This window comes from Styela clava, chromosome 7 (genome assembly GCF_964204865.1).
Source record: "Styela clava chromosome 7, kaStyClav1.hap1.2, whole genome shotgun sequence".
Lineage (NCBI taxonomy): Eukaryota > Metazoa > Chordata > Ascidiacea > Stolidobranchia > Styelidae > Styela > Styela clava.
This window is the reverse complement of record NC_135256.1, coordinates 8,349,177-8,375,744: the sequence shown is the minus strand read 5'-3', so window position 1 is coordinate 8,375,744 and position 26,568 is coordinate 8,349,177. Positions and strand designations below refer to the sequence as shown.

The 26,568-nt window shown below is 32.2% G+C and overlaps 1 protein-coding gene across 1 annotated transcript; it reads left to right on the top strand.

Moving 5' to 3' along the window:
* The first annotated feature begins 1,302 nt into the window (after positions 1-1,302).
* On the top strand, positions 1,303-25,760 carry LOC120328470 (forkhead box protein J2-like). Its single transcript, XM_039394976.2, has 15 exons — positions 1,303-1,425; positions 1,633-1,752; positions 2,977-3,100; positions 3,330-3,404; positions 4,052-4,129; positions 12,411-12,506; positions 13,165-13,264; positions 13,685-13,783; positions 14,741-14,831; positions 16,920-17,155; positions 17,873-17,968; positions 18,648-18,818; positions 18,895-19,005; positions 21,948-22,050; positions 22,697-25,760. The coding sequence occupies exons 1-15, from the start codon at positions 1,343-1,345 to the stop codon at positions 22,767-22,769; spliced, it is 1,656 nt and encodes a 551-aa protein (XP_039250910.1). The 5' UTR covers positions 1,303-1,342; the 3' UTR covers positions 22,770-25,760.
* The last annotated feature ends 808 nt before the right edge of the window (positions 25,761-26,568 follow it).

Here is a 26,568-nt window from a genome sequence, read left to right as displayed (position 1 = left end):
TTGTGACAATTGAGAGTCCAACAGACATTTTGTACATATTTAAACACACATAATTTGGACCTGCAAATACAGAAATAAGAGTACCAGTAATGATTTTAACTCGCTGAGCACAGATTGAAAAATCAATCAAAATTCTTTATTTTAGATATTTACTAATACTAAATAGGAACATTTTTATGAATTGCAGTGGGAAATATAGTTTTTTGTGCTTATTTGGTGTACAGTGTTGTCATTTCTCTTTTTGTTACATAGCCTGTTGCTAATTAATACTGTAATATGTTTGTTTCAATCGAAAAATGGTGTAACTTTGGTATGCAATCTCATTGTCACCTCAAACTATTTTGGTACAGGATCTCACTTGATTAATATAATTTCAATTATTTACCAAGTTAATTATGTGGACCCAGCTACTGGGGCCCACACTCAGTCTATTCCAAAAATCGAATACTGATAAAATTGAGTGGTGTACCTACAAATACCTTCCAATCTCATCTGGATTATTTTTGCTAACGAAAAATGAGAAAGTCATCCAACGATCTTTTTTTTGCTTTCTAATCTGATATTGTTACAAGGAAAATTTTTTTTTAAAATATTTAATTAAACAAATCATATATATCAGATAACATATTATACAATCACATAGCGAATTGGCACTCAAAAAAATAGACATATATTCACAAAGTTATAATCCTAAATGTACTCATGATTGATTGCCCACATTACTTAATTATGTCTGTGTCTGTAATAGTGCCCATGAGGGACCACCAGGCAATAATTTGTGTCATGGGTCTCCAGTTGCCCTCTTACACACATTCATGAAGGATACTCTGTTACAGTTGCAGACTTGAGCCGGGCTGATATTCATTATTATGCTTTGTGGTATTATATTCTGATTTACATATTTGCTCTGAACAAGGCTTCAGACAAGCAGTCACTTATATGTAGCGATCTATAATGTATTTGAAGAGCCTGAATGAGGTTTGATTCGAGATCTTTAACACCATGGACTTAGTTAGACATGTTTGGTGTGCTTATGTGCTGCAATACCAAAATGGAGTGGCATCTCATTTTTAGCATCATAATAACATGAAATTGATGAAAAGTGTATTATGATATGAAGTTTTCTTGTATGTGTTGGTGGACAAAACCTCTTGGGGGATATATTTCAATTTTTGGATCGCAAAACCATGATTTTTTCATTATTGTTACATTGTTGGCCATTGCATGACAGTATTGGTTTTGTATTTAAAATATTGTTTAAATTAATCCATTATTCATTACTATTATATTGCATTTTTATTCTGTTGATTAAGTTAAACTTTTTACAACAAAGATTATATATATGTGTGACATCCTACCACCCAAAATGTCTGACCGGACTACTGATTTGGAGGCCAGTTTGACATCAATGGACTGGCTGCCGAAGTGAGTGATTTATATTTCTGCATATAAAAAGTCATGTATAACATTGAATATATATCATCTGAAATGTGTCCCATGCATGCAACATCTTTCAACTTTTTCATTTGATGGGAAGGGTTCTTTTGGGATTGTTTTAACTTGGTAATTTTAGCTACAATATTAATTAATCATGAGTTTTCAGATAAAGATCAATTTTTTTGTATAATTCAGATTAAATGTCCGAGACATCAGTGAAAAAGCAAAAAACGAAAAAGAAGAAAAATCAAAGAAAAAAACAAATGGTGATGCAGATGGTGATGGACATTCAAAAGATGGTAAACCTCCTTACAGGTAAATGAATTTGATAATACAATTTTTATAAAGTTTTCATGAATTGTGGGATTCATTCAAAACCACAAAAATTTATCATTTCTTATCCCAGCTTCGTTGCATTGAAAGTATGTTGAACAAACCATAGTAGTTCTGCATTAATATCATTATAAAAATGGATGCATCATATTTTGCGATCAAATAAATCTGAAAACTAGTAGCTTTATTTGTTTAGTTTCGATTATAGCAAATCATTATTATCAGTTATGGTCACTTAAATGACGTGATACTCATTTACTTAGTGTTTAAAAGTTTTATTGCAGATGTTCTGATGACGCATTTGTGTCGTCTGTTTCTTACTGTGGTATGCTGTTATATTATGTAAATATTAGTATATTTCAAAATGTAGTAGTAGTGACGTTTGGCATGTGTCAAAAAATTTCCAATATGAGATTCAAGCTTAGGTATAAGATATCAGATAAAAGGTATCAATTAGACAGAAAATGCCTCATTTAGATTTCTGTCAAAATTCTCATTAAAATTATCATATTCATGTATAAACAATCTTGAAATAATTGTTCATTTCAAATGTGAATGCTTCACTATGCAATTGACTCGAATGTAATGTATACCTTCGAAAAAAAAATTCTATGTCTGAATCAAATTATTCTGATTATTTAATATCTATAATTATGCATTAGCTTACCATGCTTTGTAATGAAAATAGAAAAATTTTGAATGTTTTCTTTTTTCTGCATTTCACTTGAAAACTAAAGATGTATGTGACATATAAGAGCGTTCACACAAACTGATTTCCTGATTTCAAAATCAATTTTTATTTATTTTTCTATCAACCATTTTAACGTCCTTTCCTGCTGAATATGAGGTCAAAATAAACTTATTAACCTATGTTCAGTGATATAATATGGAGTTTAGTTTCACTGAAATATTCGTTTGGCGACTGCTTTATGATTTTTAGTTTTCTGATATATTAAAAATCATACTCTCATTGTTCACCATTCTTGGCTGTTTTTATGATGTGCTTTATTCCTAGACTCTGACCATGTGTGTGTGTCTGATAATGTTGGTTGAGCTATTTTTTTCATTACAAAATCCATCTTTACTTACGGTAGCTGTAATGGAACAGGGAAAATAGTTCTAAATGGTGGCAATTTGCTAGACAATGCGACATAGTGTGGCATATTTCATACGAAAACTAAGAATCTTCATACCTTTTTTTCAAAGTTATGCAAACCTGATCACCCTTGCGATAAATTCATCAAAAAGCAGAAAAATGACATTGAGTGAGATATATAGTTGGATATGTGAGAATTTTCCTTATTATCAAGATATTGGAACTGGTTGGAAGGTAAAATTGTATTTTGATAAATTTGGATCCTGTTGTAATAATATAGATATTTGGTACTATGCTGTTCAATCAGGAAGTTTAAAAGACTGGGCATTGATGTGGAGCTAATGATTTGGGATTATTTTAATATGAAAAGTATTTCAGAATTTTGTTGTCAAAAAGCTTGTATTTCTTATTATTGTATTTCTTAAAACTATTGTTATCCATATTAATATGTATTTTTGTTTAGAACTCCATTCGACACAATTTATCTTTAAATAAATGTTTTATGAAAGTTGCGAGAACAAAAAATGATCCTGGGAAGGTGAGAGTGGAATTAAAAAATATAGATAAATATTTTGTCTACCATAAGGCTATGGCTGTTTTGCTGATTCACTTGTATTGCTTTGTGTCTCGCATCAATCGGTATACCGTCGCATTATGCAGCACCAGCTTTTAGTATTCATTAATCATCATATAACTTTGCACACAGATTAGTCTCATTTAGGGGTGCTCCCGAAGTATTCGTACCAAGATGACGCACAACCTGAACATGGTATTGTATCAGGTTAGGGTTGTTCAGGTTGTGCGCCATCATGGTATGAATACTTCCGTAGCGCCCATTCAGGTGAATGCCCATAACCTTGTTTTAAGCAAATTCTCCTCCACCAAAATTTGAAAGATTTTTTTCTGAGTTTAGGCATCAAGGGCCCAGTGCAAGTTGTGTTGCATACATTGAGGGGCATGGAACTAGCCTTCAAGTTTTTTTATGTTGAATATTATTGATGCTTAAATTATTCGTTTTGATTAATGTTATCGAAGTCCACTAATAATTTCCAATTGTTTTGTGTATCTTTATTTAAAAATTGAATTTATTTTGACTCCCAAATGCTGATTTTCTGAATTTAAATTTGCTTAAATTTCTTGCATATCATTCGTTCAAATATCTCATACAAATATACTTATATATAGGGATCATATTGGGCAATTGACTCTAGTCCACAAGATGAACCAATACCATTCAAAAGAAAACGACATTCTGATGAAATGGTATGTACAGTTTTATAGTATATAATTTATTTATATAGAACAAAAATTAAAATCTGGTCAGAGTATATTTTCTTGAGTTTGTGCTTGGTTGAATACGATAATATTATGAAACATGCTGCAGTGACGCATTTAACTGTGTATGGTATGTGTGGATATCTTTGTTTTATTGTCTATTAGTCATAAAATCATATTTTATCAGAAAAGTAAATAGAAAGAAGATAAACAAAATTATCTCTGCTGTAGGCTGTAGCTAATCAAAGCCTTTCATATTTATAGCATTGATATGAATTGAAAATTAATAGATCATAACGTTTACTTCATCTTCATCACTAGGATCATGTTATTGATTCCCTTGAATTCCCAAATTTTATTCTTGATGTGACATAGTTAGTGGTTATAAAATGAGTACCGGTAGGTATAATATTTGACTAAATATTCAAACTTGTTTGATAATGTCTGTTTTGTTATTTGTACACATAAGATCCCATCTAAGAGAGGCAATGTTCTGTGATATTTGTGATCAGCATTTAAACAATTGTGTATACAAGACCGAACGCTTGTTCAAGATCAAATTCATGTTCAGTATTGTTAATCTATTCAAAGAAAAGTTTATCTATTTCATGAATGAACAATTTTTGTATGGTTTGTTCATACCTCAACACCTGCATCTGTTTGTTTGTTATGAAAAAAAAAGTTACAAGTAAGCAGATATTGTTGTGATTCAGCATATCCCACCCAATATATAATTTTTATATAGGTATATTATGAAGATTATCTTACATGGTAGACATATTGACAGATGGTGGGTGAATTAATGGCATTAGCTTGATAAAGTGTCTGCATAATCATATTATCTTCACTGAGATTATCAAATAAATAGGAAACCAAAGTTTTCAAAAGCAAAACAAGGGAAAGCTTTTTAGTTTTTACATTTCCACCCTGGGCCATCAATTCTAATTATTCTCCACATTATGAATTGTTCTTAAATTATTCCTAGTACCGCATTGTTTTGCTATTTTTTACCCCTTTTATTAGTGAACTTATTATCTAAAGTTAATTTGCAGACAGTCTTTAACTGAGACAGAGTGTCGTGTGGGCGGATTATAATGATACTATTAGTGAAGCGATAAACACAATTTGTCTGGAATAGTCTCAAACTCTGTCAATCCATGCATAAAATCTTACTAGATTGTTTATAATTAGTCATGGTAGATATATCACAGATGAAACATGTTTAGTACTGTTAGAAAAAGATATAAACAAAAATCTGAACCATGCTTTGAATCCAACAGTAAGTATGATTTTGATTATTCATATTATAATTATAAGCGAAGTAAATAGACGTTTGAAATACTCTTTCTCACACATATTTGATTGAAGATCCATTCACTTTGCGAAGCCTAATATAAAATGATAGGCTTTTGGACATATATTTGTTGTTAGGCATTCCAAGTGAGCGCTTGCTGAAAAGTTATAATGTGACCAGTATCTGAAATGCTAAACTGAGCATCATCAAATTATTGATCGCCTTTAGTGTTTGTTGGTGATGAAATATCCAACATTTAATTTCAAGGTTTCAGTGTCTGATTTTAATCCAAATTGTTTCCTTATGAGATGAGGGACTTCTGTCATTATTCTGTTTTAAAGCCATTATGTCGTACAAATGTCAAATTCAAATTTTCTACAGTAGTCTGTCAGTTAATGTAGATCATATATAATGTATGTCGAATATCAGATTAAAATTAAAGAATTTCATACCTGCTCATCTACAGTGTACATCTTAGGTTAGGTTTGATTTGCTAACTCAACAAACACAACTGTTTGCTGTTCTCGCGTCTTTGCGTAAATGAGATTTGGCCGATCTGTCTGTCTTGTCTGACACATTTTACAGATGTTTGTTGAAGCTTTTTACTAAGATCCATTACATTATTTCACAAATGAATGCTTTTGGTATTTAAATTAATGTAAGGCATCCTGTTAATTTCAACGAATAGTTATTATTTTAATTTTGTTTTCTAACATTTTGTGGTAAATCGTTGATATCATCTCTATTACCGTAATCATAGTGTGATCAACAACCAGAAATGCCAAATTATTGGAAACTATGAAATTTACATTTGTCTATTAGAATGATGGTTTTGCAATTCGAAAATGTATATAATTTAATAAAGTTTGTTAAGCATTTTGGCTTGAAAGTCTTGAATACTGTGATTTTTTGTCGTCGGTTGTAACAGAGTTTTCTTCTTGTTCTACCCCCAAAAAAACTTGTTGGAATAAAGTCATTTTAAATATTGTTTATCAGTACCGTAATTACCGGTGGTGATTTTCCTTGTTGTCTATTTGTTATAGTTCTCCATTGAATTATGAACCAAATTATAATATTTCCGTTATTTCATATTAGAAAATTAATTTCAGAATTTATCATTTACGAATTGCCATGTTATCACATATTATATTCTTACCGCATACTCGATTATACATAATATCCATTTTCATTGAGACAGTGAATTGCGGTATTTCAATAATGCGATGGTTACTGCATTAAGAAAACAAACTGCTGCTTAACATCACTTCTTAACCGATTTCAAATTACCTGAACTTAACATGTTTTTAATGGTACTTGTTGCACCATTTTACACAATACTGCTTTTTTTGTTAAAACATTTGCAATTGTTGTTGTCCCCCCATCTATTACATATTTGAAACTTGAAATAGCAAAAGGAATATGCAAAAGATTTTGTTTACTTGAATTCTTGTTAGAGATGACTAAACTGAATCGAATATTGAGATTCGTTGTATTTAATATACCGAAATAAATTCCTGATTTTGGGAATATTTTTAAAAATATGATAAATATCATTTTGAGCATTTGACAATCAGATTGAGGGGTTATTAAATATCTGCTTTTGCTAGTAAACGGTTATATGGATAAAACCTTGGATGATTTCATGTGATAAGGTACCGGTATTTGCCTATATCTTTAATGCAAACAAAGCTGCAGACACGCTAAACTTTGATATGCAGACATTGCAGACAAACATTGTCAAGAAGCAATACGCTATGACTTCAATGTTTTGACCCGAACAGTGCAAAAGTATTAAAGGAAAAACTATATTTCACATTTCTGCCCAAAACGGCACTATTAAAATGGAAAAACAGCTGACGCAGTCACTGAATTAAAAGACATCATTTGGTTATGCAAATTGATGAGGTAATTGAATCATGAATTAAAATTATTCTATCAAATTTTACATTTTCATTGAGAAAATTTCAAGTCTAAATTTAACTAATTACCGAAGATCGCTTTTACATTTGATCCCCCTTGAGATCAGAACTTCTGTCATGCGTTATTTTCAAGTGTGTGGTACAGTTGTTTAAGTGCCCTCAGAAAGTACGGTACTTACAACTAACCAACTTCACTATTACAAAGAATGAATACGTGTGCGATTCATTTGCGTCACTTTTTTAGGGCCATCTTTGTCTTGTGTCTATATCTTGAAACTTCTGAAATAAATTTTGAATTGATCCTTTTTTTAGTCACAAAAATATGATATGCCTCACACACTGATAAATATGATCGGCCATATCGTTCATACCATATCATGGGCATGTTATACCAGTGTCAAGTACCTTGTTATTTAGATAGATTTGTAGATTCAAAATCTGAGATACAATCTTTTTGTTCTCAACTTCTCACATATTGTGATTAATTGGGCAAGTCATGTCAAGAATATTCATATTCTTCCAAACATTGCCACATATTGATTGGCTGATGGTGTAGAAGCTTGCTTGTAGCGGAGATAATGAAAAAACGTGTGAAAATAACATGGCATTAAATTTATATTATTTCCAACTCAAAATACCTTTTGTCATTTAAAATCATGAAAATGTAAATAGTATTCTGTGTCAGTGTTTCATAAGTCTGGACTGTGAATAATAGATAAAAGGGTATATTGGAAAAAACATGAATATTTTATATCAGCAATAAATGTCTTGCGATGAATGTTATCTTTTGAAAGAATTTTTCTTATTGGCAGGTTGAACAAAGTAAAATTGGTTTATAAAAAATTGAGATATGCGATATTATATAAGGTATTTTTATTAATAGTCTTATTAATATTGGACTACACTCGCCCCAAATTCTGGATAAATGGTTTTTGGGAATCATAAAGTAATTTCATGAATGTCTTATGTATAATGATAAATGTAGCTTTCATACTCATATTTTCTGGCATTTCTCATATTTTCTGGTTGCTTTTTGAATTTTGTGATTTCAAGGTTATGTTCTACTGAAACTGTTTTTAGTACATTTTCACAAAATAATGACTGTTTTTATGACTATAATAAAGGTTAAGTAAGACTTTCCATAGCTTCGTTAAATTTTATGTTAGCAATAGTTGCTTTACCTCGGAACTTAAAATGCATGCGGGATGCCAATAGACTGTCAGTGTTGAGCTAAGCAAAACAAATACATGAAATAATATTTAATCGGCCATCAGTTGATTTCATCATACCGTAGCAATCTGTTTTTTCACTCAAGTATGCAATTGTATATTTACTGTAAAGGAGCTTTTTACAGCAATTATATGTTTTTTATATGTAATTTGTTTGTCTAATTGATCGGAACCTTTATAGTTTCATATGATTTCTTTACTTAGCTCCATCTCAGTCTCAGCAGCACTGTAAAATATTTGCCAATATTGAATGTCAACAATCTATGCGTGACATAAAGCAATGACTAATATTATATTATACAAAACCTACATTTGACATATTTTATTTGTTGTTTGTGAACATATCACACAATGTGATATGATGGAAAAGATTTTGACAATGTTATATTTGCTAATAATTTGTTCATTCATGTTTTGATGGCAAATGATAACTTCAAATATAATTTTAGATATGTTGCAACAGGCTTCACTTTATTAATCCTTGTTTGACTGGTTTAATTTTGAGAATTCACAATAGTATTTAATATTTATTATTTTACATTACTCCTTAGCAATATTGTGATATAACCAAATTTAGTGATCTTCAATAGTCATTACCGTATATAATTTTTTCTAACTTACATATTTTTTAATAGTCTCTATTTGGAAGTCATTTAATTTTGAAGCAACACTCACCCACAACCGCTATAAATACATGCTTATTAAGGCTAAATTTAGTGCATACTCAAAATAGGTTATGTAAGTAAACCTGATGCATTAGGTTATATATGTTTAAGAATGCTCGTTAATTGTATAAACTATCACATTTAAAAATCTGATCGGAATCGTAAATTTTTACATACAATATTGCATTTACATAGTTTGGCTTGCAAGTCATCTCTCCTTTCACATACAGTAATACAAACAATAATTCAATGTATTACTGGATATTTATTTATCAACCCATTCTTATGTGATACGAGTACAAAATCACATTGATATGAAATTCAGCTACTGTTCAGTTGTCTGACTGTTTTCAACACTTCTTGAAGAAGGAATTTTAAGTTATATGAGACAAAATCAAAAAAAGTGAAAGTTTCGAAAGAAGAGAAAATTTTCTCATCAATATTCTCATCAGGGTTGCCAGACCCCAGCGATCAAAAAAAGCCAAATCAAGACATAAAAAAAGCCAGAAAAAGCCAACAATTTTACTAAGTACAAAAGCCCCATGATTTGTCAGATTTTAAGCCATTGGCAACGTACTGATGATGATATAGAGTCATTAGTTCATTCAGTGAGGCACACGAATAGAAAGTAAAGTTCCTATACAACTGTAGAAAGTAAAATAAATATCGAGCGGACAGCATTATTTTACCATTCAGTATATACAATACAGGGTGCCGCTTCAGTCTGTCAGTATGTAATATACCTACATGTTTCTAATTAAACTTGTGATATACCTTAAAAAATTCTCCCTATATCTTACTCTACTATTGAGAATTTTTTCATTTTCAAAATTTATAAACCATAAATTTTATTAAAAAATTATCTAACCCCCTGCCGCTCATAGGTGGACCACTGATATCTTATTCAGTAATTTTAGCATAGTTGATTCACATTGTTACTGCAATTGCAGAATTAAACTAAAGCTCACATAAACCATATCAGGCATAGTGAAAATTGAGTTATACCTACAACTATTTTTTGGAAACAGAACGTAAAACTGACAAATAACACGCAAAACTATAAAAACGATGCTGGGTTTACAACCCTGCTTGAACATCTGTCTGAGCAGCTGCAGAAACTGCAATTATTTCTTATTGGGTATGGTTAAAAGTCAATGTAACAAACAAGGAAATCGATGCTCCAGGAAATCCTAATGTTAAGTAGCTAAGTACAGGTAATAGGCTATGGACCTTTCCCAGACCTTTGACCCCCGGAAAATTCTTCCTATACTTTACCATTGCAAAATTTTCAGTGCTATTTTAGGAGTGCTTTTGCGAGTTGGCGCCTGTAAAATGGGGTATGTGTTTCAAACCATCATTATGATTCATTGCACACAACAATCAGTTTTTTCAAAGTACCGGTAAAGAATTTCAGGCTAGTCTATCACAGCTATTTCTACACTAATTTTTATTACTGCAATTAAATTAAAACTCCTAGGAAGACAGAGTGATCATTGAATTATCTGATTTTTATTTAAGTTTCCGAAACACACTTGAAAATTAACGAATAGAGTTCAAAAAAGCGAAAACGAGGTAATGTTTACAACCACGCTTGAAAATCTGTCTGAGTGAGAAAAGTGTCTTAGCGGATGCAAAAAGGGGGCATTGTTACGTCACTTTTTTCATCTTGCTGATTGGCCAATGTCACGAAGTAAACAAGGAAGTCGATGCTCGGGGAAAGGTCCATTGTTCAGTTGTTACACACTAAATATTGTATTTCATATGATTCTAATAATAGACACTAGAATAGACTTGAAAAAAGCCAAAAAAACGCCAAAAAGCTAAACGGGAATTCTGACGCCAAACGCGTTTGAAAAATGGCAAATTTGGCGTTAAAAAAGCCAATATGGCAACCCTGATTCTCATACTGATGCTATTATATTTGCATGGCATAATATGGGAGTGTCATGTTTTTGTAATTTGATTACAGATATCTATTGTCTCTTGTCTGTCATCTTAGACAAGCATATGTTATTAAGGATTTACCGTGCTTGAGACAAAGATGATTTCTTTTTAAATATACTTTTCTTGCATAATTCATACTTGATGACAAAATATTCCACAAACATTTTTGTCACGCACAACTGCTATGATTGGTTTGAAATGTGTTGAATTTCTGTAAGCTAACTTACAATAAATATTATTAAGTTTGCGTATCTAAGTGTACAATCCATGGGATGATAAAAGGAATTGTATTATACATATTTATAGTTGATTCAGTTATTGCTTATCATAGTTTATTATTCTACCCATTGTTAACCAGTGCATGATAGAGGATGTAACTGCTGTAGTATCAGCTTGGCATGCCCAAAAACAATGTTACTGTCACTCATGCATCGTGAATATTCGAAAGATATACCTCTATTCAACAAAATTTCGCCAATTGTGTAATTTTTATAGCATAATTTTTCATTTCAGGAGACGCTCGAGTTGTAATAATCACTTCTTTTCCTTATAACACTAGAAAATACTTCGGTCACAATTTCACAAATGAAAATCTGCTTTATCTACGTGAAAAAAAGCAATGCAACATTTTGGTCACAAGTTTCAAAAAACGACGAAAATTTGACTCTGAATCATAATACATAATCGTTCTCAGTTGCTCTATCATTTTTAAATATATTTTTTTTCAACTTCATATCAGTTGATAAATGTTGGTGTCTAAAAGTATTACTAAGATGATTTATTGAGGCTTTTATGCTTGAGTGAGTGTGTGGGTGGCTAAGAACATATTGTACAGTTACTAATAGATTGTTTGTCTAGTGAGAATAAAGTAGCACACTTACCAAGACAGAAAAACTGTTTGTATATCTAAGAACTCATTTCAATTTGTTTGATATTTTCTTTCAATAAGTTTCGATTTTGTTAATGCTGGGCATTGCATGGTGGCTCTCTAGCTGTACCATTTGCCTTCCTTTATTTGTGAACCATTTTTGTTGACAAAACAACAGTAAACGATTTAAAAAATGTAAAATGACCTAAATTTTCTCTGGATTCACCCAGCAGGCAAATTACGTTGATATCCTCCATTAATAATACATTCTCTCAGTCTAGGCTGGTAAAGTTTGAAAACTGATTTTTATAATGTTGTTGCTGTGTTTCACTTTTTCCTCATTTTTACAGAATCAGATTCGATATGATGAAAGTTCCGGCACAAGTTTTAACAGTTCAAGTGGAAGTCCTACGTTTACGCCGTCAGCACCACCATATGCTGCAATGGTAAGAACTAAGATTCATTATTATATTGCATCTATTGTGATTTCCACTCACATCCGATCCATCTCATCTAATGCTCTAAATGGAATATGTTATTATACAACATTTTCATATTTAATAATTAAAAAAAGCAATCCTAAATAATTTTATGTGTAACACAATAGAATAAAAACTTTTTACAGGATTTCTTGTATATTTATAGATAGGATTTGCAATTTATTCTTGGGGGAAGCTACTGAAATGATTTATCATGAGACAACAATGAACCTTTGTCCTCAAATCCCTGTCACAGACAGTGTGCATGATTTGGTCATTCAGCATTGCTTATGTGGACTAATCTAATTGTGGGTAATCGCGAGGACACCTGAGAAAGAGAGAGAGAAAGTTTATTTCATTTTGTCAAACCAAGAAAACAATATATGCGTACATATATAAATATCAAATAAACAGATGTTTTCGGTACATGACTGGGAGGCATTGATTCGACCTACAACTTTTTGGTTTCATCGGATTCAGTTGCCAACTTGCTAGTCAGTTGCCTGCCAACTTGCATATGATAATCTCTAAGATTTTAGAATCTACGAAAACAAGCTGTTTTTTGCGTCAAGTTTAGTCATTGGTAAGAGTGTTAGTGTTAATGCATGTCATGTATATTTTGCAGACATCACCTGAACATGCAGGAAGTCCTTCACATCACTCGACACCTCTCAATCACTTCCATTCGCCGCTGTTACCTCACAACGATCATAATAATAATCAAAGTAAATCATATTATGCAGATTTTGTTTTGTTTTAGACAAGTTTATTATTTTTTCATTGTATCAAATTGTTTTAATAAATCATTTTTTCAAAATTGCTTTGTAACTGATCTTTTTGAAATTTTTTTAGTTTATATTTTTATTTAATTTATAAGGCTCAATGATGACTTTTTCTCATCTGTATCAAATTACTGTTATGTTCCACATCTTAAACGTAAAGTTCGAAAGAATTATAGTACTTCAAATCCGTCAGGTTTTCTATGAGCAATCATCAAGATATATGCCATCAGGGATGTGGTATATCTTTCACTAATGATATGAATGTATCCTGATTTCTGTTTTTAGTATTTTTCGAGTTCTGGTGTTCTTTTTTTACGAATCTTGGTTAAAATCTTACATTTCTGAATATTTATTTCTTTTCAGATGTTGATTCAAGTTTCAACCTGACAAATCTGCCATTAACAGATTTGAGTGCTTCATTTAAAAGTTTTTACAGATCTGTAATTGAACCAACTTCACAAGGTAATATATTGCGAAATAGTTGGATGTTAGGTTGTACCACTGTAATTCAAGGACTTTGGAATTGTTGTCAGTGTTCTTCGAACTTTTACCTACTTGCTGCTGCGACCAAATTTTTTCACGACCCTGATGGACTAAAATGAAAATAAAGTCAAATTTAATAACACAGCAAAAATAATTAAATAGTAAAATTTACACTACCTTTAATGAGACAAATATGCTTGCATATTCTCGTACAAAAGATAGAATCTTGGCTTAATTTGGTGATGGTAGGTCTGGGTACTGGTTCCAAATCTTTTAAATGTGATCAATATTTTGTTTTAACAAGTTGATGTCAAACAATATTTTTTCCAATCCCTATGGAGCCCTGTCATGACCCACCTTTGGAGTTACCCACCGGCCCCCAGTTTGAAGCGCCTTGGTCTTGATAGTCCAGCGTGTTTCTATTGAAAGTGGAGTCAGATTTTCAAACTCTGACTGCCTTGGAATCAAAACTAAATTCGTTGGATACAGAATTTTGGAAATTTAATGATGATAATCGAAGTCAAAATTCCCAAATAGAGCTCACAATTTTTTTGTCAAACGTGACTCGGAGCCGAATTAAATGGTTTCGAGTGGGAGTTCTGCGTAATTTTTTCAGTGGAGAGGAAAGCTGATAAGGCTGACCCTGTAATCATATGCCAAAGTTCTCATACAGTTACTAGTCCAGATGGTGTGTGGGTATAAATAGTTTATGATTCCAGAAGTATTATCTTTAATTAACCTGAATGAGTTATGTTCAAAGTTTATTTCTGCCTGTATTGAGCCTGGTTCAGAATGAATGTGTAAAAACGTCTCAAAGAAAACCTGTTGGTATATTGACTTTTGTGGATCTATAAACATTCATAATATTTCAATGAATATTTAAATTGGGTTCAATTAAGTGAGAGTAATTTTTTCTTGTCTGCTTGTCTTATCTAGGTTTCAATAGAAGTAACGCATCAATATGTAGCAATGATCCTGCAGTGAATCATTCTTACAATAGTTCATGTTCAGCACAAAGTTTTAACAAGTTAGTTGAATTTTATTTAATATTTTGTTATTTTTTCGTAATTTTCTCTTGAATAATTTATTTTACGTGGATGATGATAAAATTTGAAACTGAGGGATTTCTAAATTATTTAGTTGTGTAATTTTGCTGATTAATAAGTGTATTAATATTTGACGACAAAATTTGCAATGGAATACAAAGCAGTTATTTTGAAATAATACCAATGTTCATTGTTCATATCCAGATAGTTTGATATTATGAATTTGCAATTAATAGTGCAATTTATTTTAAAATCGAATAGTGTATATAAACTTTTAATTTTATGACAATTTATTTGTAATACATCATGTTTTATTGAAATTTAATCCCTAAAAGGCACTCCACAAAAACAAAACAGTAATCTCAAAAAGAGAATTTTTTTAGTTAAAAAGCGTCTTTTCGAAAAAACATCATTTTTTCTAATTCTAATATAAAAATATATATTCCTGGTCATTCTTAATCAAATTTTTCAATTACAATCATTAATTTGCACTCAAAGGAAACCATTTGTATTTTTTAGCATTAAGCATTATTGTAAAGCAAAAGAAATGTCGGGTTCTTTTTTTTCATATACCGGTAGTATTCTATGATATCACCGATTTCAAGAATGCCAATGATATTGCAGTATTGAAGCAGACAATATCACAGAGCTCCTACTCATCGAAATATAAGCAGATGTTCATTGCTTTGAGACAACCGCAATAAATAATTGCTAGTATTTTATTTTTCTCAATTCTGTGCTACAGGACGGTATTGTTTTCAGTTTCAGTGACATTCAAATTTAATCTTATTCATCCTTATTGATTGTGGTCTTCTCAACCTTTAAATGTCTGCCCACAAAGCATGCTTCTGTAAAATGAACTTACGTATAAATAATTAATATATCATTAAGGTCGATGACATTGAGTGTCTGACATCATTCAACTTATTATAAAAGGGTATTATGTGCTTTAATAATGCCTGTTGTTATATTAGATTATGAATTTAATGTTTTCAAGAAATATTGATTGGGTTGAAGGTGCCGATCCTCAGTAGCCAGTATTGGTTTGTGTCTTCCTTCACCATAAAACGTCATATTTACTACATTCCTATCTTCTGTATGTGTTGCACAATGTGTATTTTCAGTGTGCTGAAAAAATAAATTAATGACTACTAAAAAACAGTATTTAAACTGATTTGAATTGTTTTAAAAAAAAATCTAACGCTGTTGTGCTTACATAACAGTTTGATATTGTACAGTTCTTCTTCTTCGATTTTGCAGCACATATTTTATAAAATTTAACGTTCTAATTACATTCACATTAAGGCTTTTAACAATCACTTAATCTTGAATTAGTTTAAGCAATTTTGGTTATTACTTATCGATCTTTTTCTGGCAACTAAGAATATATCTCAATAATTACTGTTCAAGAATATTTTATGTCAAAAAATTAATTAAGATTAATTCATGGCTTAATTTAGTCTTTTATTTTGTAATATAATCCATCAACATTGTGCAAATGTTATAGCTCATTTCAGACGAGCATGCTATCAGCTATGTAATTGTATTAAATAAGTACGAAAAACATGCCTTCATATAGTTTAGGGAAAAGTAAAAATCAACATTTATTAGAATATAAACTAAGATGGATTATAATTTATTTGTGATGGAACAATAATATAAATATTTTGATGAAATGTTTAATCTAAATAAAATATATTTGTAAAAATCATTCAATCATCATCCTTAATTAAAATCAGTTTTTATCATCTTTGAATATACTTATTTGAAAAAAACAGATTCCACTTTCGTGTGTAGCAACCCTCTTGAATAGCATTGAATATATTTATTTTTATTCTTGCTTCATCATCGTTGCATTATACACATACGATTCAACCTGCACGATGGTATAGAGAAAAGATATGTAGTTAGTTTCGCATAATCCCCACAGATAGTTCCCACTTAAAAAGATTTTTTATTAATGCGAGGAAAAAAACACATACAAATAAAAATTCCCCAGTCTGAATTTTTTATGCTTTTTTTAGCTTTTAATATTTATACTTCAAATTATACTTTTGTTTTCTTACCAGCTCAAATTCACATTCACAAATGGATCATCGACGCCATCATATAAATCACATTTCTCCGCTCGCACAAGCACATCATCACAACATGACTCCACAACAACAAATCCATCTTGACAGCTCAACAGAAAGTGGGCGAATGATGCAAAGTCCACGAACACATTACACCAGAAGTCGAGCTCATGATATGAATAATTCTGTAACATTAAATCAAGTTAATAAATCTTTAAATAATGTGTCAGGTATGGTTTCTTGTTTCTTTCATTTTTTGTTAAAAATATCATGGCCTAGTGGTTGGGGTAACAAAGTTTAAAGATTGCTATTTCAAACAGCATACAAACCATTTTACTCAGGTATACCTAACAAGTTCCTTTGCATGCAAAGCCTTTGTCCAAATTCCTATCGTTGCCAATGACGTTTAAATTACCTTAGCAGCTAGCTTGTGAAAAGCGAACAACGCGATTAACAAAGCTGTCCATTGGTGAGCAGCGAGCAATTTGAGGAAAACTGCAGAGCATATGCTAATAAATGAATGAATTACTAATAAGTAAGAACTTCCATTGAAGCAAATTTGAAAAGGAAGTCTGGAACAAAACCAGCTGCAAATTTCCCACTGAATTCATGTTCAAGTCGGTGTGACAATAAATTGGAATAGCAGTTTTCTTCTGGAATTTATGCCCTCCTAACTGATCATTTTTGCAAGGACTCTTAATAATGCCATAGGATCAATAACAAAAAGAAACTATTTTTGTGCCCTCAACTACTAGAAAACCTATGTTAAATAAGGTGCGGCCCGCGGTTTCACCCAGTTATTTGTACCTAGTCGTCCTGTATTAAAGGTTGCACACCCCTGCTTTAAAACATAATTTTTAGATAAAATCAATGTCAAATTTAGTTTCAAAGTTGTGTGTTAATATTTTGGGAAAAATTCAATAAAAACATTGTTTTAATCTGTTCAGGTTCTGGATTCAATTTTGATTTGAGTAATATTGAATCATTGAAAAACAGTTTCATGAGCGTCAATTGGCCAGAAGTTGATTTAAATCAATTTCCAGGTATGTAATCACCGTGAAATTGAGAATATATAAGTATGAACAAGTATCATTAGCTCATTTGTTGATATTGATTCCATTGCCAATTTTTATTCGATCTTTTGAAATGGAGTTGTATGAGTTTTCTTCTGGTCAAATCTGTATCAAGTCTATTTAAGCTCATAAATTTGTAGAAAGTCTCATCTGTTCATACTGATAATGTTAATACTGATATTGCCCTACTGGAACAAGAAAGAAATACTTGAATAATCAGCACAAACTTCGAATGTCTAATGACCCACCACAAAAATTTTGATCAAGTATTAAAGAATATCATGTTAAGGTTAGAGATTTGAACGGTATGTCAAATTTGTAGTGAAATTTTTGGGTCCTGTAGGACTTCAGAGAGGAAATTTGTAGAAAAAAAGTAGTCTTCAAGTCTTGAAAATTTGAAAGAGATTGGTTCATTCATTGTGTAGAAACGTGATTCTCAACAACACCAAAGCAAAAATAACATGGTGGGTGGGTCGACCAACTTCATGTCCAAACATGGACCTTTTCAAAGTTTATATCAGATCAAATGTATTACAAATTCAAAGAAGTATGATGTGTATCTTAATGTTTTTGGCCCATAATTTTGAACACTCTCTAACACTAACATTCAAAAATTCAACCCAAATTTGATTCAAAAACTTCTTGACAGATTTTCTGGAAACAATGCAGAGGGCTGACAGTAATGACTGGGAGTTAGATCAACAGACTGCAATTGATTTATGTAGTAGTTTGAGTCGAGTTTTTCAACAATCTGGTTATGGACAGCAATATCATCATCAACATCCTTCATCATTAAGTGTTTCAACTTCATCTTCTCTTGGTAGGAAATTGCTTCATCTTGCGAGTTAATTTTCATCATATCGAAATGACCTATTAGAAATTTTGAACATTTTCAGGTGACACATCATGTCGTATGAACAGAAGTTACATTACACAACCACAAATATCACCCCGGCAACAACATTTATCGAGGTCAATACCAGTGTCTCCTCCACACACTGTATCTGGTAAGTAATTGCATGATGGAACCTATGTCAAAAATTTGTCCACATTGTTCATGAAAACTCCAATTTATATCCCAGTGTTTCCTACCTTATCTCGACAGTTGCGCTTGCCATCACAGCTAGGGATGCCACTTTTGGATTTACGAATCGGATCGATTCGAATCGCATCTTTTCCGAATCGATTCGAATCAGATTTACGCGATTCGGAAAAAGAGAGCGATTTCCTGAAAAAAAAAATGAACGTTTGTTAATCGTTGCTTTCGGCGACGTTAAAACTGCCTAATGCGTTTATGCGGCAGTCCAAATAACATCAAATTACGGGACGGAAATAATGAAAATGAAATTTTCGTGATTGACTTTATTACTTATCTGCCGTCATTTGTTTCAAGTTCGGCACAACACACTCTTTTACGCATCACTCGAGATGATGTGTGGCATAATTTCCATCAAACTGCGAGTTCAGTTTTCCACTAAATAGCCTAAGTTTCTATTATGCGCAAATTTAAATAGATCGTATACCTAAAATTTCGTGACAATTTTGATGAAAATTTTCAACAGCACACCTGCTCTGCGACCAAATTATTGTACGCCCTGGCATGATTGGATAAAGAATCAGTTACCGACGTCTAGATAATACTTAATTTTGATTCAAATTTAATTCAAACTTTGTTCTGAGTGAAATATCTCGCGTACATTTGAAGAGAACTATAACTGAATGAGTTCACCGGCCGACAATGTTAATTGACAATCATGTTTCTCATCCTAAAATATATATTTATTTTTTTTGCGTTTGTCAGGCCTTCCACTCGCGTGGCGGGCGGTAAACAAAATGAGAGGAACATAACATACGTTTCTTTGTCCAGCTGTTACATTAAGAGAAATGTAATCTTTTCTTTTAATTTTGTTAGCGCGATACAAGCGGGAATAAAACATTTCGGATTATTACTAGCAAATGTCATAACGGACAGGTTGGGTGTAAATAATACTTGAGGAATGGCAACTTGTGCACTGTTTTACATCAACACGTGCCAGAAACCAAGCATACTGTGCAAATGTCGTCTTGCATTAGCCCCAGCGACTATGTTTGATCGAGAAAAAGCGCCGACCAATTATCGCTCGTCAGCACGGCGTTCATTATGCACACTCGGACTTTCTGAATTACAAAATTAAACGTAATCCACGATACTAATGAAGCCCGAGATAGCCAATAACGCTGTTAGCCAACAAATAATATTGTCTCAAATATTTATAGAAATTTTTGTTTGCAATCGTAGTCGGGTGAACGATTGTTTTTCTCGAAATTAATGTCATTTAATCGTGGTTAATTTTATCGTCTTCAATCATATTCTTGCAAGCATTTCCCATTTATAGTAATTGAGATGCAATTAGAATGTTTTTGTCCTATTACCCTATGCTGCTAGCATAAATATAAAATATTGTACTAAAATTTTAAAGATAAAGAATCGGTATTAACGCCGGCCCTAGTTCAATATAACAAGAAGTGAATGGTGTGAGACTAGGGAAAGCAGTGCTGTTACTGTGTTTATGACATAACAGTACAACTGTTCCCTGCTTATTTTCTCATATGAATTCCATCAAATTGCCTCAGTCCTGATACAAGTATAATACAATAATAACTCAGTATTATAAGACTCACAGATAATTAGTTGCAACTGCAAGTTTTTCATCAATGCATTTATTGGTGATATCTATGACCTACATCTTTTTTATCATGATGGAAATAAGTGTGGCTTTTTCACTGAAAAACCCTTATCATCCTTGCTATATAGCGTATTCCATTTTCAAGTTTTTCTCTTCCAGATATGAGCTTTTTTGTGACTTTGAGCAAACATACGCATGCAATAAAAAAAAGCTTAATGGAATCAGATTCGGAAAGATTCGATTCGAAAACTTTTGATTCGAGATTCGATTCGAAAAAAAATGTATCCAGAAGTGGCAACCCTAATCACAGCACTGATTATCTTCAGTTTCAATCACTTTGGAAATAATTGTGTGTGAATCAGTTGCTGAGAGTTATTTGAGTATCAGCGGTTGGTTACTTCCATCATTATGTCTATGCCTCTGATCTGAAGTGATTGACCTATTTACTATGTCCTCCTGTGGCACGGTCTGGTACTGATGGTATAGCTTATGGCAGTTGTTCTCAAACTTTTACTGTCTTCGTATCACTTACGTGTTTTTTACGCTGGCCGCGTACCACCGACAGAGCCCCCTCTTTGGGGGTCGAGAACAATGGCTCAAGAAACAAACTACAGGAATATGTTATAATTTGGCACTACATCCATTTTTAAAGCTTCGTGCAAAGTTTCAACGCAGCGTATATGCAGTAACAACGTATCAATTGCATGCAAAATCTCAAGATAATTACCATCTACCATACCATCAGAGCTGAAAAGCTTTAATTATCACAAACCTCGGGCGAATGTGTTCAGAGGTATACTTTCGCTTCGACATGCTTGAATATCCAGTCAAAAAATTACTGATAATTTAGCCCTAAAACTTAAGTTTATGCCTATCAGCCAACACATACTGAATATAGCAATAGTAACAACCGTATAATGTATCGAGCCGCTATCAGGGTATCTCGGCACATGTCGACCACTCCACCGAACGCTCCCTTCGTTGCCGATTTCTCGATGCAGATGCACTGTGATGTAAGAGGCGAAACAGACGAAAACATGCCCGTTCGTTTTAAGTGGGCAGCAGTAGGCGGAAGGTGATCTCTAAAGACAAGGACTGGTGGAGCTATAAACATCGTCAGCGAATACATACAGGATGGAGGATAAAGACAAAGCATTGCCGGCATATTTTAGCCATCTCAAAAGTTTATTGCTGCAATATTCAATGCTGCTCGTGTACCACTTGAAAAGCTTGCACCACAGGTTGACAGATAAATAAAATCTTATCTTATTATTTGTCTCTAGGTAATATGACCCACATGCAGACAAGAAGTTTATCAGGTAGTGCACCTCCACCTACCAGTTCATCTAGTATGATGCAGCAAAATTCAATAATTCCACCACCCGGGTGAGTTATATACTTCAGCCTGTTATCTGGCATAGATAAATCTTTCTTCATTGCCCAGCTTGTACCTAGTCGTACTAGTGTATCTAGTACTTGTCGTAATGTCATTATTGAACCCAGGAAATGAACAGCTCTATTGGCAATTTGTTGAGAATCTTTATAAATGTTGTTTGTTAGATTAAGGGGGTATGTAAGAGACAACTATGCTCTATGTCAGGGGTGGCCAACCTGCGGCTCTTGCTCCAGTTTCATGCTGCTCTTTTCGCCTTGGTTATTTTAGGGAAAAAATAACTTGCAAACTATGATTCATCATGTTTCGATTAAACATATTATGGTTTATCGCGCATTCTTCTTTTACATCGAAGACACATGTGCTCCTTTATTCATTTTACCATGCAATCGTCCATTATTACATTCTAGCTGAGCTGAATAAAGTTATATCTGATGTTCATGTGTGATGTTCATGCGGCTCTTGGTCTCTGACTGGTTGGCCACCCCTGCTCTATGTGTATGAATATTGAAATTAATCGTATATCTACATTTAGCTATTAGCATTGTTTTGCTGGTTACCTATTCTGAACCTTCTGTATTTAATCATATTGTAATCTATTTTGATTTGAAATTCATCACTGCACTCTTTTTTCAACAGATATATTCCACCACAGCAACAATCTCAACAAGAGGAAATTCCTGATACTTTTGATTGGGATTCAATTTGTTAGCACATAACAATGAATAGAACGGTTATAATAAATTGGATTCGGTGAATTTTCGTATGATACAGAGAACTTTTAATAAAGATAGAAAGACCCATTTGCCAAAATTTTGAATGTTAAAATGACTAGACAAATAGATGTGGTGCCATAAGTAATCACTGATGTTCCAAGAGATACATAAAGATATTATTTGTGTTACAAGAAATGTCACTGTTTGACATATAAAAAGAAATTTAATATTTGGCTATAATGACATATTTAGAAACAGCCCACTCTGGCATAAAATAGATATATTTCAAAAAATTAATATTTTGAATTTTTTAAGATAGTTACAATGAAGAAACAAAGTGATTCTTGTTTTTTAGTAACCTTATGTTTTGAGTTTCATCTATGACAATGACAAAATTGAGATGACAAAATCGAAATAAAATATTATGGTGTAGTGCAAAGAGTTTGTAGGAAGTTTTAACTAGAGTAATACTATAGATAAATTGGACGTAGCTAATCTCCAAAAAAAAAACATATTGTGAACATGTTGTGAGCAAAAATTGTCAAGCTTCATCTTTCTATTCGAGTGTCATATGGTAAGATATGTATGATGTTGCTGATATCATGTATCCTCTTCCATAGCAAACTTTTAATAACATTGATCATGAATGATATATTTAATGTTAAACTAATCTCTTCAATTTAATGAACATTTTAAATTTTGTTCCAACTTGAATTCTGGTGTTCATCCAACATTAGGAGATTTGGAAGAACCTGTTATCTATAAAGTTTGCATTTCGACTATTTGGCTAGTTTCTGTTTGGTGACTAATAATTTTTCGAGTTTTATGAAATCAGAATGTAATCATTTAAATTGATTCAAGGAAAAAACAATGGGTCAATTTTATCATCAAGTTCACATGGTTCCCATTTCATGTGGTTGATTATAATCCAGTTATATTATAAATCGAATTCCATTTGCCACAAAGCATATTGCTTCGAATCAGTTGGCTTATAAGGAATTTTCCCCGAAAGAACAAGGCGTTAACTTCACTGTCACCATTCAATCATTTCAAGAAATTTCAGTCACAGCATGTGTGATCTAACCTAGTTTGGTCAAATCAAACACTTTGCATTAGTCAAGCGTGAGATGGTGATAAAATGCAGAACTGTGGTCTGGTTATTCATACCTCTAGTTTTGAAAAAATATGATATTTTGGTATTATCATCAGGTTTACTTGTTCCTATGAAAATCAATAATTTACCATTTTAGTATAATTGTGATATTAATAATTGAAAAGTTTTGTCAGCTTATTCAAAGCAGAAAACATGGTTTTGTGCACCAACATTAGTGTTGAATTTAGTTCGTCTGCATCCAAGTCAGAATTTGGATCTCACCAAAATAGTATTTGAATCATTTTCAACCCATTATGTACCATACATACTTGAATTATTAGCATCTAATTTTTAAGTTCAAGTCTACTGTATTTATGTTAGTGATTGGACCTTTTTCAGGTTTTTCTCATAATTGGAATGGTGATTCTTTTTTTGTAGCTTTGCTGTCATGTTGCATAGGTATTTACTGATTCTTTATTATTCAATTGCTTTTCCTTTGTGCACTGCACTATAATTATCACTTGTTTGATTGTTGTAGAGTTTATTTTTGTTTTAACTTTTTTTCCCTTTTTTGCAGTGCTTTTTTACTTTGCCTCCCAAATTTTTTCTTATTATGATGCGTTTGTATTGCTCTTTATATGAAAAGTACACGCCAAATCTTTTCTTAGTTTTGTCCGTAAAATTTTCTTTGTTTTTGTTCAATAAGAATTCTAATGAAGTCTCAAATTTCGTCTATAAACTGAAAGATGAATTTGTTTTGCATCGACTCAATTGTCATTCAAATGAAATATTGTTTTCTAGCCACATGACGAGGAAAACAGTATTTTTGAAATATGTGCATGCACAACTAACTACTCCCGTATGAGTATTCTCCATTGTATGTGTATTCTCTATCGACTGATTGTGTGTGCATCAACAAACTTATTATAATATGACTTATTCTATCATTCACATGCACTTAAAAAATTGTTTTATTTGTTTAATTTCTGATTCAAAATTTTCAAGCTTCTCTGAATCAATAGTTGCATGAACTTAATTTGGTCATCTGTTTTAGTGGGAATACTTGATCGTCGTTATATAAATTTTAAGAAATAATAAAATGATAAAAAAGGTTGTATATATTATGATGTTTACCTGTTACTGCCAGTTTTCGATATCGGTACAAAATTTTTATTCTATGAATCAATGTTCGAAATATCAATGTTTGTTTTTATTCTAAATTCGTTTTCATATTTTGAATAATCGATTGTTTTTTGCTCTGTGAAAGTTGGTTGGATGTAAAATAATATGCCCTCTATTCAGTCTCAAATCTCTGTGATCAGTGATTTCACAGAGGAATGCTGTTTTTGATACAGAAGTTTGTATTTGGGTATTCTCAAATAGTATAAATTGGTCTTTGAAACAGTAATACACATAATTTTCTTAAAATTCAAGAAAGTATATCAATGTATCGTGTAGTTCATGCTAGGTAGGAGAATTTGAATGTTCTGATCTTATATTTCATTCTCACTCTGCTCTCAAATGATCACATATAATTTTTTTCCTGCAGCTGCTACATGTTTTCCTTTGTATATATAGCTATGTGGACCATAAACACAAGCTGTAACTTACAATTTCAATCTTTCTATCTATATACACTTGGAATTACATAAAAAATTTGTGTTTTCTGTTTCAAGGCCAGTCAGTTCCAACTAAAAACTTCTGGTTTTTATGTTATTATTTTTGTTTGCACTATCAGTTACTTTTAGAATGCTTTTAAAACTATTTGATTATTTGGTGCTCTGATTATAGTGCCTATTCAACATATATATATATGAATGTATAAGTGGTTGGAAATGTAAATAATATTTTTTCGAAAATTGTTTTAATAAATAGAGAAATATTTGTTACTGTTTGTTTACACTATTAGATTTGTTCCCACTTAAAACTATAAAAAGGTTATTTACAGATAAAATGGAATAAAATTTTTATATTTCCCCCGAGAGAGAAAAACTAGAGCTATGGAGTTGGACTAACTTCAACTCAAGTTCAATTCAAATAACAACTCCGTCTACTGGTTCTTAGAAATTTTGCCTCCGACTCCATTTTGAACTAAATCTCTGCTCAAGCTCTAAAAAAGCAAATTTGGACCACAAAAGCCTTCTTTACTTTTTACTGTGAATTATCACCATTAAAAGACTAAAATGCCAACTTTGAAATATTTGAAATTTCTACCCGATATCCGACAATATCAATAAAAACAGGCTAAGCTCAGACTCCACAGCCTTGAGTAAGTTGCTCGAGAGGAATGGAGGTGGATGACACTATAAGCCTCAATCGATCTATAGTTCAATCCAGCTGTGATATGTAGAGAATACATAGGGTAGACGATTTTCATATTTATACCCAGGGGTGGGGAAGGACGACGGCTTGGCAATATGGCGCACCACGGTCTCTCGTCCGTTTACGTGTCTGGTATGGGATCAGATAGTCAGTTATTTGTTTCGGAGGCGTGGACTTGATGGTGGAGGAAGCCGTAGCCGGCCAGCGGTATCGTGTACCACCCTACGGCGGCGACGAGTCCAGCAGTCCGTTTGCACATAATTATCCCCACGGGATTGGGACCTACCTGCTCCCACTTCGGCTAATCAAAAGTTCGATGACGGGCGTATCCCCAACACATTACACGGTGCGCCAACCGCCGAGAATATGTATCAAAATGT

Excerpts from the sequence above, each read along its gene's own strand:
- LOC120328470 (XM_039394976.2), top strand. The coding sequence starts at position 1,343 with ATGTGTGACATCCTACCACCCAAAATGTCTGACCGGACTACTGATTTG. Across the intron at positions 1,753-2,976 it reads GATGGTAAACCTCCTTACAG|TTATGCAAACCTGATCACCC; the intron begins GTAAATGAATTT and ends TTTTTTTCAAAG. Across the intron at positions 13,265-13,684 it reads CGATCATAATAATAATCAAA|ATGTTGATTCAAGTTTCAAC; the intron begins GTAAATCATATT and ends ATTTCTTTTCAG.